The sequence below is a fragment of the Microcaecilia unicolor genome, chromosome 4 (assembly GCF_901765095.1).
Source record: "Microcaecilia unicolor chromosome 4, aMicUni1.1, whole genome shotgun sequence".
NCBI classification, from domain to species: domain Eukaryota; kingdom Metazoa; phylum Chordata; class Amphibia; order Gymnophiona; family Siphonopidae; genus Microcaecilia; species Microcaecilia unicolor.
In genome coordinates, this window is record NC_044034.1 from 250958313 (window position 1) to 250976382 (window position 18070).

Sequence of the window (18070 nt, forward strand, 5' to 3'; positions counted from 1 at the left end):
ATGTATGTATAAATATTAATTTTACAGTATCACTGTTTACACATGTAGATGCTGCAGGACACACAGATTTTAAGGGGGCATGATATGAGTAATTTTTTTTTTTAACTAGAGGAATGCCTAGATGGACAAAGACATTTTCCATGACTGGTTTTAAAAGCAATTTGTTCCATCAGTAGAAAACTTCTTGAAAATGATAAACCTGCCTAGGAAAGCAGACTTTATCTTGAATAATGCACCATCTCATCCTGATGAGTACGAACTAAGAAGTGCTGACAGAGTGATTTTTCTGCCACCCAGTGTCATATCACTGTGTCAGCCAATGGACCAAGATGTACTGGAAACCTTAAAAAATATCATTGTGAGCTTCTTACAACACTTTTTATGCACTAGATGAAGGGAAAGGGATGATTTAAGAAAAGTGGACATCAAAAATGTTATCTACTGGATTGCTCAGCCATGGGATGAAATCAAACCTCCAACCGTAGAAAAATCATGGAGAAAGTTACTTCCTGAGAATGAAAATGTACAAGGACATGACACTGAACATGGAGCAGCTGATGAAGATTGATCTTTGTTACAGGAAATACCAGGCTGTGAGAATGCTTGTCAGGATGATAAACAAGAATGGATGCAGGCAGAGGAGAAAGAAGAGCTAGCTGACAATGATGTATGATTGCTATGGTGAATGGGAATGGAGATGCTATTAAAGACACCTCAAGTGAGGCTGAATATTCAGTTGTAAATGTCAGTCATAGTGAAGGCGTCAAGGCAATTGAGGTTGCACTGGCATATGTGAAACAACAAAAGGAAGTAACAGCTACTGATGTAATGTTATTGAGACGCTGGCATGACCTTGCAGCGAGGAAGAGAAGTAAAATGGGAAAACAAACGTTAATCACAAAATTGTACAAACAGTTTTATAATTTATGTTTACCAGTTGCATGGCTACTAGGTATACAGTACAGAACTCTTTCTGATTATGTTTTTACAGTTCTGTATTGGTCTTATTTTACAGTACACTATAGTGATTACAAGGTATGTTTTAGCGCTTCAGTCATGCTGCAGAATGTGCTTTTGTGTTTGCATTTTTTAGAGGGTTACCATTGTTTTTCATATTATCTGACTTTTCACTTATCCAACAATGGGTCGTTCCTGTTTATATTGGATAATCGAGACTCTGCTGTACTTAAGTTAGTACTGAAAAAAGGTGTGAGCAAAGTCTATATAAATAAATACATAATTTAACCAATGATCACAGCCTCCCCCCTCCCTGAACACAGATACCATACAGGAGGAGCTGCATCGGGAGTACCTCTTTGGAGCAGGAAAGAACCTCACTCTTCCTGCCTGCTGCCACTGATCTGGACCGGTACCACCGCTTCTTCCAAATGGCTGCCAAGATTTCCTGCGGCAGTCTCACGAGATTACCATTTGAAATCTCGGCAGCCATTTTGAAGAAGTACGGCACCAGCAAGAGAGTGGTGGCAGGAAAGATGGTGGTCTTTCTTGCCTACAAAGAGGCGTGCTCAGGTTGGCCCAGGGCATGCCCATTGAGGCTCGGGGGTGATGGTGGGAGGAGTCAGCCAGCTTTCACCGCGGACTGCGAAGGGTCCACTGAGTCTTGGGGAGGGGGGAGGTCAGCTAGCCTTTACCACAACCCTTCAGAGCGCAGATTCTGAGCGGCTGGGGAATTCTGTGCTCCACAGTCGTGCAGAATTCCAGCAGGAGTAAGGCGATGTACAACTTGTGCTGGCCTCTGGCAAACCTGGAAGAGAGTCATCCTCCATACCCTTCAATAGGTTGTGGATTGGTTTCAGGTTCCAGCCTATACTCATTATTTCTTTAATTGGATATGAAGTGTGGTGTGGGGAGATCGTGGTTAGTTTGTTAGCCTATGCCACATGAACATCAATGACAGAATGATTAAATGTAAGACTTCCATGGCACACACTGTCACTAGAAACGTCTCTTATTTGAGGTTGGGAGGCTCTGATCCTGAGACTAACAAGGTTTTGATTAGGAAGTGAAACTGTGATCTAGTCTCGACATAGATAACATAGATTCATTATAAAAATGAAAAATTGAAAATTAAATATTTAATGAAGTCTAGAATTGAGTCCTCCAAGGAGAGTTATACTACCAAGATAGCTGGACTTTATATATTTTGTTGTGTTGGCTAATGGTCTAAGCAATTCTCGTTTTGAATATATACCCATTGTTTGATTTTCTGCATGTGAAAAAGCTGCTGTTCTGTGTGCAACTGTTATGAGATGTTGACTTCCTTGTGTGTCTCTCTGCTTAATTAAAAAGGTAGAAGTAAAATAGTAGTGAACAGGGGCAAAGCAGAGTCCACTTGTTCTTAAAGCCCTGGGTTCAAAAGAAAATAGATGGCAAAAAATAAATAGCATGTAAGAACATGTTGCCTTACTGTAATGTAATGTTTTAAAATATCTCTTTCAGAGGGAAAGTACCACAACCAAATTAAAATAGCAGAAAATGCAACTGGTTTTAGCTATGACAACCTCTTTAAACCGTACCTGAATGAAACATTAACAGAAGTATGGGTAGAGGACCCCTATATAAGACAAGTACACCAGGCAAGTGGTAGCTTACAAATGATAACCTGAATAAGTTTAAAACTGAATGAATTGCTTTTAAGGTTTTGAGTGGATTTTTTTTTTTCAGTTTGTTAGTAATGTCTCATGAGTGATGACACTTTCATTTTTATTTTACAGTTGTATAATTTTCTGCGCTTCTGTGAAATGCTTCTTAAGGGGCCTTGTAAAGTGAAGACAATCCACCTACTAACTACAAAGGATGAGGTTAGGTTTTTTACTTTAACATGAACACTGGTATTTATATTCCGCCAAAAGAGGGTGGACATTTCCAGGAAATGCAAAACAATTTTATTTATGAAGAAATATTAGAAAACCCGAAAGCCCTTATTGTTACAAAGGATGATATCTTCCCTGTGCGTTCTACCGTAAGAGAGAGATTTAAAAAGAGATCAGAAGCCCAGCACTGTTCCAAACAGAGCTCTAAAATTAGTGCCAGAACATCACGGAGCAATAATGCCCTTATGATCAGGGCTAATAGCATGCAAATTTAGGCATAGGGGAAAAGTGCAGGAAGACAATCCTCCCGCACTTGTTTGACAGGTTCGGGCTGTCAAAAGCCCGGACCTGTCAAAAACAGGAGCCAGAGGTCTGTGGGACCCCCCTAAAGCAAGACTATGGTGGCCTAGCGCCTTTCCAAACCCCCCCCCCCCCCCCCGACAGCCCCCTGACCCTCTCTCCGACACAAGGGCATGGGGTGCTGGAGGTTCGGTGGATCTCCAGCTCCCCTACCCCCCCCCCCCCCCCCCCCCCCCCCCCCCCCCCCCCCCCCCCCGGGTCAACAAAAAAAAATCCCTGGTGGCCCATTGGCCAACCCTACCCTCACCCACCCTGGTGGTCTAGCGGCCCCCAATTTCCCCCTGTCCAGTACTTTAAACAGTGGAGGAGGGATTAGCACTCCCTCCTTGTTTTGAGCGCTGCCTCCAAAATGGCAGCGCCCTGCTTTGCCCAGAGCATCCTGGGATGCGCTGGGTGGGGCTACCCTAGCTAGGAATCCTTTTTGCTGTCGTGGGGGGGGGGGGGGGGGTAGCTGGGCTGGAGATCCACCAGACCTCCAGCTCCCCCGTGCCCTCCTGTCAGGGGGCTAGAAACAGCACCCCTGTGTCCAGGGGGTGGGGGATGGAGAAGGTCACAGGGCCACCAGGGAAAACTATCTGGGGGAGGGGTTGGGGGGCCTGGGGGGTCCACTGTATCTCCAGCCCCCTGCCTGTGAGGTGGGGTTTGGAGTGCCTGCAAGCATTCAAATGCATGCTGGACAGGGCTCCCCAATGCTCCGCAAACCCTAATGCGAGCCCCGAGCTGGTGTGTGGTTTGCCGTGGTAGCAGCGCCAATGTTTGGCGCGCTGCCTGCTAAGCATTGGAGAGGAATAGTAAATTAGTTGTTTAGAATGCATTTGTAAGCTACTTGCAGTCAGAGCCTGCTCACGGGCTCTGATCATGGGACTGGAGCAAACGCGGGCTCTAGTATGGCACTAATAGTTTCTAGTGCCGCATTTACTTCTGATCATCCGGCACACTAGTGTGAATTCTGTAAAGGTAACTCCACACAGAACTGCCTTTATAGAGTACTAGCATAAGTTAGCCATGTTAAAGGCTGGTGTAAGTGCTCGTGTCTAACTGTTGGCAGTTAGGCGCATAACTCCTAGTATTCTATAATATGTGTGGTTAACTCCTAGGCATGCTCCTCTTCCCCCCCCCCCCCCCCCCCTCCCCAAATCCATGTACTCCTGGAAGTTGACTGCAATAAGATTTGCATGTGAAACTTCTAGAATAATGACTAAGGGCAGTTGGGCGTACAGTTGCTAATTGGTGCCAGTCAGCATCTATTAACACCAATTAATACCCGTAACCTCCACTCTCAAGACAAATCCCTCCTTTCAGTACCCTTCTCCACCCCCACCAACTCCAGGCTCCGCCCTTTCTGCCTCGCCTCACCCCATGCTTGGAATGAACTCCCTGAGCCCATACGCCAGGCCCCGTCCCTGCCCATCTTTAAATCCTTGCTCAAAGCCCACCTCTTCAATGTCACCTTTGCCTCCTAACCACTATACCTCTATTCAGAAATACAGACTGCACCAACTTGACATTTCGTCCTTTAGATTGTAAGCTCCTTTGAGCAGGGACTGTCCCTCGTTGTTAAAACTGTACAGCGCTGCGTAACCCTAGTAGCGCTCTAGAAATGTTAAGTAGTAGCAGTAGTAGTAATTTAAGCCAATTATTGGCTGTTAATTAAATACTTAGCTATTAGGTGAATTGCACATGCAACTTAAAATCTTATTCTATAAGTTACACGTGCAAATTTGGGTGCACGTTTATAGACTTAGGGGTACGTTTTTCAGAAAAACCATTGGGCATACTGATGTATTGAACATATCAGAAAATGACTGCTACTCTGGACAGTAGGGAAGAAAAATATGCTGTAGGAAGACCTTTGATTTTTCTTCTTACTACCAATAATAACAGGAGAATGGCAAAAGCCAGCAGATTAATGCTCTGAATGAGATTAAGGAGTCTCTGAAGAATTATGGATTAACATTGGAAATTTCATTTTCTTCTTCCATACATGACAGAGAAATCAGGTGAGTAATGCAGTAATTAGTGAGCAAAACTGAATTATTAAATCTGCACAAAATGTAGAAGTGTTGAATAAAAATAAAATTTTATTTACAAGTATTTTGGGATCAGTTATCATTGTTTTTAAATGCATATTAGAGTCCATGTTGCAGCTGATAGGACTTTACTCCAGCTTTAGTGTGTTTCAAGTACAAAATAAACCCCGCTTTTATCCATCCATCGTGAGCAAGCACTAAATTCTTTTTATTTTCATTCTTGTTGATTAGAAGTTTTCCTGCCTGTGAAATGCTCTGGGTCTGAGGGCACCTTTGCAGGCACTTTTCTTCTGTTTAACTTTTAAAATTACTGATCAATTTTCAAAGGTCTTAAATTGATTGAAGTTTAATTTGGCACATTTTGCACTTCCTTCATTTGTCTTTATTTAATCCAACTAAAGATTAAATTAAAGCTCATGTTGAGGGCCCAAAGGCAAAGAATTCATGATTTCACTGATGATTTTTTTTTTATACAGTGGTGGAAATAAGTATTTGATCCCTTGCTGATTTTGTAAGTTTGCCCACTGACAAAGACATGAGCAGCCCATAATTGAAGGGTAGGTTATTGGTAACAGTGAGAGATAGCACATCACAAATTAAATCCGGAAAATCACATTGTGGAAAGTATATGAATTTATTTGCATTCTGCAGAGGGAAATAAGTATTTGATCCCTCTGGCAAACAAGACCTAATACTGGTGGCAAAACCCTTGTTGGCAAGCACAGCGGTCAGACGTCTTCTGTAGTTGATGATGAGGTTTGCACACATGTCAGGAGGAATTTTGGTCCACTCCTCTTTGCAGATCATCTCTAAATCATTAAGAGTTCTGGGCTGTCGCTTGGCAACTCGCAGCTTCAGCTCCCTCCATAAGTTTTCAATGGGATTAAGGTCTGGTGACTGGCTAGGCCACTCCATGACCCTAATGTGCTTCTTCCTGAGCCACTCCTTGTTGCCTTGGCTGTATGTTTTGGGTCATTGTCGTGCTGGAAGACCCAGCCACGACCCATTTTTAAGGCCCTGGCGGAGGGAAGGAGGTTGTCACTCAGAATTGTACGGTACATGGCCCCATCCATTCTCCCATTGATGCGGTGAAGTAGTCCTGTGCCCTTAGCAGAGAAACACCCCCAAAACATAACATTTCCACCTCCATGCTTGACAGTGGGGACGGTGTTCTTTGGGTCATAGGCAGCATTTCTCTTCCTCCAAACACGGCGAGTTGAGTTATGCCAAAGAGCTCAATTTTTGTCTCATCTGACCACAGCACCTTCTCCCAATCACTCTCGGCATCATCCAGGTGTTCACTGGCAAACTTCAGACGGGCCGTCACATGTGCCTTCCGGAGCAGGGGGACCTTGCGGGCACTGCAGGATTGCAATCCGTTATGTCGTAATGTGTTACCAATGGTTTTCGTGGTGACAGTGGTCCCAGCTGCCTTGAGATCATTGACAAGTTCCCCCCTTGTAGTTGTAGGCTGATTTCTAACCTTCCTCATGATCAAGGATACCCCACGAGGTGAGATTTTGCGTGGAGCCCCAGATCTTTGTCGATTGACAGTCATTTTGTACTTCTTCCATTTTCTTACTATGGCACCAACAGTTGTCTCCTTCTCGCCCAGCGTCTTACTGATGGTTTTGTAGCCCATTCCAGCCTTGTGCAGGTGTATGATCTTGTCCATGACATCCTTAGACAGCTCCTTGCTCTTGGCCATTTTGTAGAGGTTAGAGTCTGACTGATTCACTGAGTCTGTGGACAGGTGTCTTTCATACAGGTGACCATTGCCGACAGCTGTCTGTCATGCAGGTAACGAGTTGATTTGGAGCATCTACCTGGTCTGTAGGGGCCAGATCTCTTACTGGTTGGTGGGGGATCAAATACTTATTTCCCTCTGCAGAATGCAAATAAATTCATATACTTTCCACAATGTGATTTTACGGATTTAATTTGTGATGTGCTATCTCTCACTGTTACCAATAACCTACCCTTCAATTATGGGCTGCTCATGTCTTTGTCAGTGGGCAAACTTACAAAATCAGCAAGGGATCAAATACTTATTTCCACCACTGTATATATAAATATGCATTAAAATTGCACAGTCTAGTTCTGCATACAGTGTCACCATGAGTGTAATTTTCATAGGCTGCCTAGATCAGAAAAGGGATGCCCAAGTTAAAACATTGACAATTTCCCAGGTATTTTTACTAATGGCTTCCAGATCAAGATTTTATAGGTGTCACTGTCATGTAACATCTGATTTCCTTTTGGTTTCTTTGAACCTATCATATAGCAGTCAGCTATGTCTGAAGTACATTTCAAAAAGGTAGGTCAGGAATAGAATCTAGGATCACTGCATGATAGCTTGTAGAGCTGCTACTTAAGCCATTAGGGGGCCGTTTTACTAAGCCGCGTAAGCGTCTACGCGCACCCAACGTGTGCCAAAATGGAGTTACCGCACAGCTACCATGTGGCTCTTGTGGTAATTTCTTTATTGCCACGCAGACGAAAAATAATTTTTATTTTCAGCCGTGTGTATGGGACGTGTCATTTGTTGCGCATAGGTCATTACCGCCTGGTTACCGCGTGAGACTTTACTGCTAAGTCAATGGCTGGCAGTAAGGTCGCACACCCAAAATGGACGCACAGCAATTTTGATTTTGCCGCACGTCCATTTTCGTCAAAAATTTTAAAAAGGGCTTTTTTTTTACAGGCGCCTACACTACTGCAAGCCATTTTTCAGCGCACCTTAGTAAAAGGACCCCTAGGTATTAGATTGTAAGCTCTTTGAGCAGGGACTGTCTCTCTTTGTTAAATTGTACAGCGCTGCGTAACCCTAGTAGCGCTCTAGAAATGTTAAGTAGTAGTAGTAGTAGGTATGCCCCATTTTGCAACTTATATGTGTACGTTCTGGATCTCGCAAAGCTAAACATACAAGAGAAGCCAAGTTCTAAACCTCAATTGTTGGCTTTTTCAAGTGTTGTTTTTTTTTAAAGGTCAAAGGGATAAGCATGTATGTCCCCTCACTCACTCCTCAAAATTTCAAGTCCAAATGAACAGTTAGGTCACACTTTTGCATGATTTGGAGGAGTTGTTAATGTTGACAGGAAATTTTTTGAACTAAACTTGTATTCCTCTTGTAAAAAAATGTCTGCTCACAATATGCCCCCTTGAAATTTGTATGTACTATGGATGCACGTGTATAAGTACTTATGTTTCAATAATTTTTTATTGATGAAATGCCAAAAATACAATCAACACTCTCAGCACGTATCCAATGTAAAACAAGTCAAGGTTTGTATAAGTACTTATATGTACTTATATTTCTCCGAGGACAAGCAGGCTGCTTGTTCTCACGACTGGGTGATGTCCGCGGCAGCCCCCACCAACCGGAAGAAGCTTCGCGGGCGGTCCGCACGCGGGGCACGCCCACCGCGCATGCGCGGCCGTCTTCCCGCTCGTGCGTGACCGTTCCCGCCAGTCTTTCTTTTCCGCGCCTGAGGAGAGTCGTGCCGTCGCCCCTCTCCCTTCGCAGCCCCGGAAAGACCGTCGCGTTTACGCGATTTTGTTTAGTTTTGTGTTATTCGGTTGCCGCGTGCCCCAGTTTTCTTTTCTTTAAAAAAAAAAAAAAAAGAGCACGCGCTCCTTTTTCCCCTCGTTTCTAGCGAGGGCGTCGCGTTGCGGCCTTGTGGCCGCGCGATCGATTTATTTTTTGAGGTGTGATTTCCGCCACCATCGACGACCTTTAACTTCGCCGACGCGATTTTTCCGTCGATGTCCTCGAAGGTCCCGAGTGGATTTTAAGAAGTGTGGTCGGTGCGGCCGGCCGATCTCGCAGACCGACACCCACGCTTAGTGCCTCCAGTGCCTCCAGTGCCTCGGGCCGGAGCACAATATCAAGTCGTGTTCTCTGTGTCTCAGTCTCCGGAAACAGACTCAGGTTGCGAGGCAAGTTCTGCGGGCCTTTTTGGAACTTGCGCCGGCCCCTCGACTTCGACGGCATCGGTATCGACGCCCGGTCCTTCGGTACCGGTATCGATGCCCGAAAAATCGGCATCGATGGCATCGACCCCAGGAGAACAGGTCCCGTCGGCCCGCTGGTCCTCCGGTGAGGGTAGAGGTGAGAGACCACGTGGGCAGTCGGCCCCGGTCTCTCCTTCAGCCCGTGGCCCTCGGGACCGAACCCTGTCTGACCCGGTTCCTCGGGACCGAGGGGGATCGACCTCCTCCTCCTCCATACCACCCGGCACCGTGACGGGCACCGTAAGAAGGCAAAGAAGCACCGTCACCGGTCGCCCTCGACGCATCCGGCTCTCGGTACCGGAGAGGAGTCGACGCCGAAGCGTCCGCGTCGAGAGGAGAGGTCCCCCTCGGTGGTGGAGGTACCGCCACGTCATGGTCCCAGCACTTCGGTGCAGTCTCCTGGACCCGAGCAGCTTCTGGCACCGATGCCTCTACCGGCCCCCACGTCTTTCCCGACAGCGGGCCTGGACGAGTGCTTCCGAGCCATCCTTCCGGGGATCTGGAAGGGCTGATGCGCCAGGCTGTGCCGGCGCCGGGGGTGCTTGCGCCCTCGGCGCCGATGACTGTGGCGGCGTGCGAGCTCTAGCCCGGTGCCGAGGCTGTCGACGCCCGCCGGTCTCGACCGCCACGCAGGTGGAGTCCCCGTCGACGTCGATGGAGGGAGCTTCGTCCCCGCCGGCGCGGGAGTCCACCGCTCGACGACATCAAGGCCTCAGCGCCTCGACGTCGAGCCGGGCCCGGTTCAGGTCTCAGCTACATGAGCTTATGTCGATACCGAGGAAGAGGCCTCGTGGGGGGAAGAGGAGGACCCCAGATATTTCTCCTCAGAGGAGTCTGCGGGTCTTCCCTCGGACCCCACGCCTTCACCTGAGAGGAAGCTCTCACCTCCTGAGAGTCTCTCTTTTGGCCTCCTTTGTGCGGGATATGTCTATTTGCATTCCCTTTCCCGTGGTCTCTGTGGATGAGCCGAGGGCTGAGATGCTCGAGGTCCTCGACTATCCATCACCACTAGAGAGTCCACCACGGTACCGCTGCACAATGTCCTCAAGGAGACACTGCTTCGGACTGGATGCGACCATTATCTAATCCCACCATCCCCAAGAAAGCAGAGTCCCAGTACAGGATCCACTCGGACCCAGAGTTAATGCGGCCACAATTGCCCATGACTCGGCGGTCGTGGATTCTGCTCTCAAGAGGGCACGGAGTTCGAGGGATACCGCCTCGGCGCCCCCGGGGCGGGAGTCTCGCACTCTGGACTCGTTTGGGAGGAAGGCCTACCAATCCTCCATGCTCGTGACCCGCATCCAGTCATACCAGCTCTATACGAGCATCCACATGCGGAACAATGTGAAGCAACTGGCGGACCTGGTCGACAAGCTCCCGCCGGAGCAGTCCAAGCCTTATCAGGAGGTGGTCAGGCAGCTGAAGGCGTGCAGAAAGTTCCTGTCCAGGGGTATCTATGACACCTGTGACGTGGCATCTCGTGCTGCGGCCCAAGGTATAGTGATGCGCAGGCTCTCATGGCTGCGTGCCTCTGACCTGGACAACCGCACCCAGCAGAGACTGGCCGACGTCCCTTGCCGGGGGGATAACATTTTTGGTGAGAAGGTCGAGCAGCTGGTGGACCAACTGCATCAGCGGGAAACCGCCCTCGACAAGCTCTCCCACCGGGCGCCTTCAGCATCCACCTCAGCAGGTGGACGTTTTTCCCGGGCCCGGCAGGCTGCGCCCTATTCCTTTGCAAGGCGTAGGTACACCCAGCCGGCCCGAAGGCCTCGCCAGGCACAGGGACAGCCCCAGCGCGCTCGTTCTCGTCAACAGCGTGCGCCTAAGCAGCCCCCTGCGCCTCCACAGCAAAAGCCGGGACGGGCTTTTGACTGGATCCACGGGAACATAGCCGCCCTCAAAGTGGTCCGTACCGGACGATCTGCCGGTCGGAGGGAGGTTAAAATTTTTTCACCAAAAAGTGGCCTCTCATAACCTCCGACCAGTGGGTTCTCCAAATAGTGCAGTGCGGAAACGCCCTGAATTTGGCCTCCCTGCCACCAAATTGTCCTCCGGGAGCTCAATCCTTCAGCTCCCATCACAAGCAGGTACTTGCAGAGGAACTCTCCGCCCTTCTCAGCGCCAATGCGGTCGAGCCCGTACCACCCGGGCAGGAAGGGCAGGGATTCTATTCCAGGTACTTCCTTGTGGAAAAGAAAACAGGGGGGATGCGCCCCATCCTAGACCTGAGAGGCCTGAACAAATTCCTGGTCAAAGAAAAGTTCAGGATGCTTTCCTTGGGCACCCTTCTGCCAATGATTCAGAAAAACGATTGGCTATGTTCCCTGGATTTAAAGGATGCATACACTCACATCCCGATACTGCCAGCTCACAGACAGTATCTCAAATTCCGCCTGGGCGCACGGCACTTTCAGTATTGTGTGCTGCCCTTTGGGCTCGCCTCTGCCCCACGAGTGTTTACAAAGTGCCTCGTGGTGGTGGCGGCGTATCTACGCAAGCTGGGAGTGCACGTGTTCCCATATCTCGACGATTGGCTGGTCAAGAACACCTCGGAGGCAGGAGCCCTCCGGTCCATGCAGTGCACTACTCAACTCCTGGAGCTGCTGGGGTTTGTGATAAATTACCCAAAGTCCCATCTCCAGCCAACCCAGTCTCTGGAATTCATAGGAGCTCTGCTGAATACCCAGCCGGCTCAGGCCTTCCTTCCCGACCTGAGGGCCAACAACCTCTTGTCCCTGGCTTCGCAGACCAGAGCATCTCAGCAGGTCACAGCTCGGCAGATGTTGAGACTTCTGGGTCATATGGCCTCCACAGTCCATGTGACTCCCATGGCTCGTCTTCACATGAGATCTGCTCAATGGACCCTAGCTTGAGCAGGGACTGTCTTTCTTCTATGTTTGTGCAGCGCTGCGTACGCCTTTGTAGCGCTATAGAAATGCTAAATAGTAGTAGTAGTAGTAGTAGTTCAAGCCACCGGGAATCTAGAAGATGTCATCCGCCTCTCCACCAGTTGCCGCACTTCACTGCTCTGGTTGGACCATCCGGACCAATTTGACCCTGGGACGTCCATTCCAAATTCCGCAGCCCACGAAAGTGCTGACGACGGATGCATCTCGCCTGGGGTGGGGAGCTCATGTCGATGGGCTTCACACCCAGGGTCTGTGGTCCCTCCAGGAAAAGGATCTGCAGATCACCTCCTGGAGCTCCGAGCGATCTGGAACGCACTGAAGGCTTTCAGAGACCGGCTGTCCTATCAAATTATTCAAATTCGGACAGACAATCAGGTTGCAATGTATTACACCAACAAGCAGGGGGGCACCGGATCTCGCCCCTTGTGTCAGGAAGCCGTCGGCATGTGCGGTGGGCTTGCCAGTCCGCATGCTCCTCCAAGTCACATACCTGGCAGGTGTAAACAACAGTCTGACCGACAGACTGAGCAGAGTCATGCAACCGCACGAGTGGTCGCTTCATTCCAGAGTGGTACGCAAGATCTTCCGAGAGTGGGTGCACCCCCCTCGGTGGACCCTTTTCGCCTCTCAGACGAACCCAAGCTGCCTCTGTTCTGTTCCAGACTACAGGCCCACGGCAGGACTGGCGTCGGATGCCTTTCTCCTCCATTGGGGGACCGGCCTCCTGTATGCTTATCCTCCATACTTTGGTGGGGAAGACCTTACTGAAGCTCAAGCAAGACCACGGCACCATGATTCTGATAGCGCCCTTTTGGCCCCCGTCAGATCTGGTTCCCTCTTCTTCTGGAGTTTGTCCTCAGAAGAACCGTGAAGATTGGAGTGTTTTCCGACTCTCATCTCGCAGAACGACGGAGCGTTGCTGCACCCCAACCTTCAGTCCCTGGCTCTCACGGCCTGGATGTTGAGGGCATAGACTTCACTGCGTTGGGTCTGTCTGAGGGTGTCTCCCGTGTCTTGCTTGCCTCTAGGAAGGATTCCACTAAAAGAGTTACTTTTTCAAGTGGAGGAGGTTTGTCGTTTGGTGTGAGAGCAAGGCCCTAGAACCTCGTTCTTGCCCTGCACAGAACCTGCTTGAATACCTTCTGCACTTATCGGAGTCTGGCCTCAAGACCAACTCAGTAAGGAATCACCTTAGTGCGATTAGTGCTTACCATTATCGTGTGGAAGGTAAAGCCATCTCTGGAGAGCCTTTAGTCGTTCGATTCATGAGAGGCTTGCTTTTGTCAAAGCCCCCTATCAAGCCTCCTGCAGTGTCATGGGATCTCAACGTCATCCTCACCCAGCTGATGAGACCTCCTTTTGAGCCACTGCATACCTGCCATCTGAAGTACTTGACCTGGAAGGTCATTTCTTGGTGGCAGTTACTTCAGCTCGTAGGGTCAGTGAGCTTCAAGCCCTAGTAGCTCATGCTCCATATACCAAATTTCATCACAACAGAGTAGTGCTCCGCACCCACCCAAAGTTCCTGCCGAAGGTGGTGTCGGAGTTCCATCTTAACCAGTCAATTGTCTTGCCAACATTCTTCCCAAGGCCGCATACCCGCCTGCTGAACGTCAGTTGCACACATTGGACTGCAAGAGAGCATTGGCCTTCTACTTGAGCGGACACAGCCCCACAGACAGTCCACCCCAATTGTTTGTTTCTTTCGACCCTAACAGGCTAGGGGTCGCTGTCGGGAAACGCACCATCTCCAATGGCTAGCAGATTGCATTTCCTTCACTTACGCCCAGCTGGGCTGGCTCTTGAGGGTCATGTCACGGCTCATAGTGTTAGAGCCATGGCAGCGTCAGTGGCCCACTTGAAGTCAGCCACTATTGAAGAAATTTGCAAGCTGCGACGTGGTCATCTGTCCACACATTCACATCACATTACTGCTCCAGCAGGATACCGACGCGACAGTCGGTTTCGGGCAGTCGGTGCTGCAGAATCTGTTTGGGGTGTAAATCCAACTCCACCCTCCAGACCCGAATTTATTCTGGTCAGGCTGCACTCTCAGTTAGTTGTTCTTCGTAGGTCAATTTCTGTTATACCCTCGCCGTTGCGAGGTTCAATGACCTGGGTTCTTGTTTTGAGTGAGCCTGAGAGCTAGGGATACCCCAGTCGTGAGAACAAGCAGCCTGCTTGTCCTCGGAGAAAGTGAATGATACATACCTGTAGCAGGTGTTCTCCGAGGACAGCAGGCTGATTGTTCTCACCTACCCTCCCTCCTCCCCTTTGGAGTTTCGTTTTCATGTTGTTTCTTGCTTGTCATTCAACTGGCGGGAACGGTCACGCACGAGCGGGAAGAAGGCAGCGCATGCGCGGTTGGGCGTGCCCCGCGTGCGGACCGCCCGCGAAGCTTCTTCCGTTGGTGGGGGCTGCCGCGGACGTCACCCAGTCGTGAGAACAATCAGCCTGCTGTCCTCGGAGAACACCTGCTACAGTATGTATCATTCACTTTCAAGTACATTAGAAATTAAAAGAAAAATGAATAGTGTGACAACTAGATACCAAGACATAAAGGAATGCTTATGGAAGATAATATTAATAGTAGAATTACTAATGGGGCTGTACTGTAACTTGGTGCTACCATTTAGGCTCACTAGTACTATAAACCTAAATTGGCACACCTTCCCCTCTGCTGTGCAGAGGGATTAAATATGTAATGATATGGTGCCTATCGCTATCCTTCGCAGCAATCTCTCTGACTTTGTTTCACTTCATAGACCCTCCTTTCCTACTGTGTCTTAGAAGAATATTCCCCCACCACCACCATATGCATACATTAAATTTGATTGTAACCTAGGCCTCCCTAATGTAACCTTCCTTATTCTTATCCAGTAGTCATGTTTAAATGTAAACTGTTTTGATATTTTTATTATTTGTGATATATTAAATAAATATGAAATGTTTGATAGGTGTAAATGGGTTCGCCTAAGTGCACCATGCAAAGTGCATAACATAGTATTCTATACGGTATCATTTTACCAAGCTGCGCTAAAAAATGACTGGCGCTTGGATTTTCCAGTTTTAGCATGACAATAAAATAGCCACCTTGCCATATTTTTTTGTAATAGCCACTTGCTAATTTTCCAATTAGCGCATGGCTCTCACCGCCACCTATGTAGGCGTGCCCATGGCCTATTCTCTGGCCATGGGCACGCCTCCCATTCTGAAAAATAAAAAATATATATATTTTAACATGGGATTAGCATGCACTAAGCGGAAAACTACGGGGGAGACCTCAGCCGTATCCCACTGTAGTGCTCTTTAGCACACAGTAAGCCCATGTTAGGCCTCATGCACCTTAGTAAAAAGGGCCACAGAATTAGGCATAAATTGGAGATACACCCGTAGCCTGCCCATGCTCTTCCCACATTTACCCTCTCTTGCAGGTGCGTGCTGTGGCACTTAAGCGCATCCTTATAGAATAGCACCCAGTGCATTATGCATGTATCTGCCCATTTTGACACCTCTGATGCATGTAAGTGTCAACGTCAAATTGTAGACTTACCCTTTAAATGATTTATTGCCTAAATGTTTAACAGTGATGATTTGGAGCAACTAAAGCAAACCACTGTAAATTTTGAATATGTAATATTAAAAGAATCTGTAAACTAATGAATTATAAATTATAAATCAGAAATCTGATCTTCATCCCAGGGTTCGGAGGAGCTCAGGTATGAAATTACAGATTACCATCACACCCTTCTTAGGCACATTGACTATCAGTGTTCATATTGCTTTGTTAAATAATTTAGAGATTTAAGAGACCAGGGGAAAGGGGAGGGGATTTGGGGAGTTATAGATAAAATAGTGGCATTACTGTTTAAGCTCTTCCACGTCCTATTTATGGAATTTTTTCAGCCATTTTGGTTTGGACGTTCTGTCATGCTTATTGCCTTCATGGAATGTATTTCCACATAACAAATCATTTAAAAAAGCACAGTATCCAAGAACTGGAATGTCAATGCAATGCCAATTATTTAAGAAAGATGCCGGGGAGCCTAACTTTGTTTCCAGGCAAAATGATAGAAGCTATTGTAAACAAAAACAAATTACCTACCATTATTGATAGACATGGATGAATGGGGATGAGTCAACATGGGTTTAACAAAGGGAAAGCTTGCCTTATCAATTTATTGGATTTTTTTAAGGTGTAAACAAGCGTGATTAAATTGAGCTAATCCATGTGAGATGCAGAAAATTAAGAAGCCATGGAATAGGATCCAGTATCCTATTGTGAACTGATAACGAGTTAAAAAACTAGAAACAAGGAGTAGAAATAAATTGTTATTTTTCCAAAGTCAGTAGTGAAATGCCTCAGGAATCTGTACAGAGCCCTGCTCTGCTCAATACATTTTTGAATAATCTGAGGAAAGGAGCAACAAATAAGGAAATCAAATTTGCAGATGATACAAAATTATTCAGCGTAATCAAAATAGCAATGGATTTGCACCTTGAATATTGTATACAGTTGTGGTATCCCCATCTCAAAATTGATAGAACTAGGAAAGGTTCAGAGAAAGGCAACAATTGTGATAGGGAGGATGGAACGCCTCTTTTATGATGAAAGGCTATACAAATTAGCTGTCTTCAGCTTGGAAAAGAGATTACGTGAGAGTTAAATATGATAGAATTTTATAAAATCGTGAGTGGGATGGAACGATCAGATAAGGGTCAGTTCTGAGGACGTTCTATGAAACTAACAGTGAGCAGGTTGAAAACAAATCATAGAAAGCATGTATTCATGTAACACAAGGTTTTGACAAGTTTCTGGAGGAAAAGGCCATAAAAATGTATTCAGCCAGGTAGATTTGGAAAAGCCATTTCTTATTCAATGAGCAGGAGAGCTTCCTGTCTGGTTAAATTACTTAGGCCTGCCTATCCGCTAATATTCAGCAGCACTTATCTAGACAGTGCCACAAATATCAGCACTAACCGCCCTTGCACTGTCTGGTTAGCACAGGGGTAGTTTGTGGGCAGAGCTGGTAATTAAACCAGTCAGCTAGACTCTTCAGGCCATTAGGCAGTTAAGTAAGTGGATAAAGTTAGGACATCTGCCCACCCCGGGCTGAAAATTACCCCCAGATCATTTTCTGAGCAAAGTAGGAGAAAGCAGTAATTATTGTTTAATCCATCTTATATTGAATTGTAGGTTTTCATCATATCTAAATTTTTTGATGTGTAATATTGTATTTTAAATGTGTGGCTATGTATAGCAAATGTGAGTTTTCTTAAAATTATCTCAATAGGTTTAACAGTGGATGGGTGATTAAGATTGGACGAGGCCTTGATTACTTTAAAAAAACTGAGGTGGGTCTGTCTAGATTTTTGAAATAGCTTTTCAACAACTTGATGCATTATTTTATTATTTATTGTAAGACCTTTGTCGCTCTTTTTTTTTTTTTTTTAGGGTCGATTTTCTGTTGGATATTGTGACTTCGACTTGAGACCGTGCCATGAAACAACAGTTGATGTTTTTCATAATAAGCATACAAAGAAGACATAGCATAATATTCTGTTGACTTAGTACTGTGACTCATTGCAGCTGTAAAATAATTGTCATTCATTTATTAGTATAGATTTATGACAGACTTTTTTATTTTTATATTTGTGTCCATGGGTATCATTTTTATTTGGAATTGATTAATTTCCTAATGGCAACTAAATCAGATCTAGACTTTATAGTCTGGATTCCAGTACTGGCTTGTGACACATGCAGAGGAATTTTTAAACTTAAGAATACATAACACATGTTTTCCATAAATAAAATTTTGAGAATGTTTAGAGACTTGTTTTAATATTTATTTTTTCTGAAAATATTTTTATTGAGGACAGGCTCATTTATTATTATTTTTTAAATTATACCTGGAAA

The 18070-nt window shown here is 46.6% G+C and overlaps 1 protein-coding gene across 4 annotated transcripts in view; it reads left to right on the plus strand.

Annotated features, from left to right (window-relative positions):
• Nucleotides 1–17982, plus strand: part of MITD1 (microtubule interacting and trafficking domain containing 1) — a 40803-nt gene extending 22821 nt beyond the window's left edge. For all 4 annotated transcript variants that reach the window (XM_030201407.1, XM_030201408.1, XM_030201410.1 and 1 more), the window contains 5 exons: nucleotides 2461–2597; nucleotides 2736–2822; nucleotides 5079–5194; nucleotides 17448–17508; nucleotides 17609–17982. In XM_030201407.1, coding sequence (XP_030057267.1) covers nucleotides 2461–2597; nucleotides 2736–2822; nucleotides 5079–5194; nucleotides 17448–17508; nucleotides 17609–17704 — 497 coding nt within the window. In that variant the 3' untranslated portion in view covers nucleotides 17705–17982. The remainder of the gene's footprint in view (nucleotides 1–2460; nucleotides 2598–2735; nucleotides 2823–5078; nucleotides 5195–17447; nucleotides 17509–17608) is intronic.
• The last annotated feature ends 88 nt before the right edge of the window (nucleotides 17983–18070 follow it).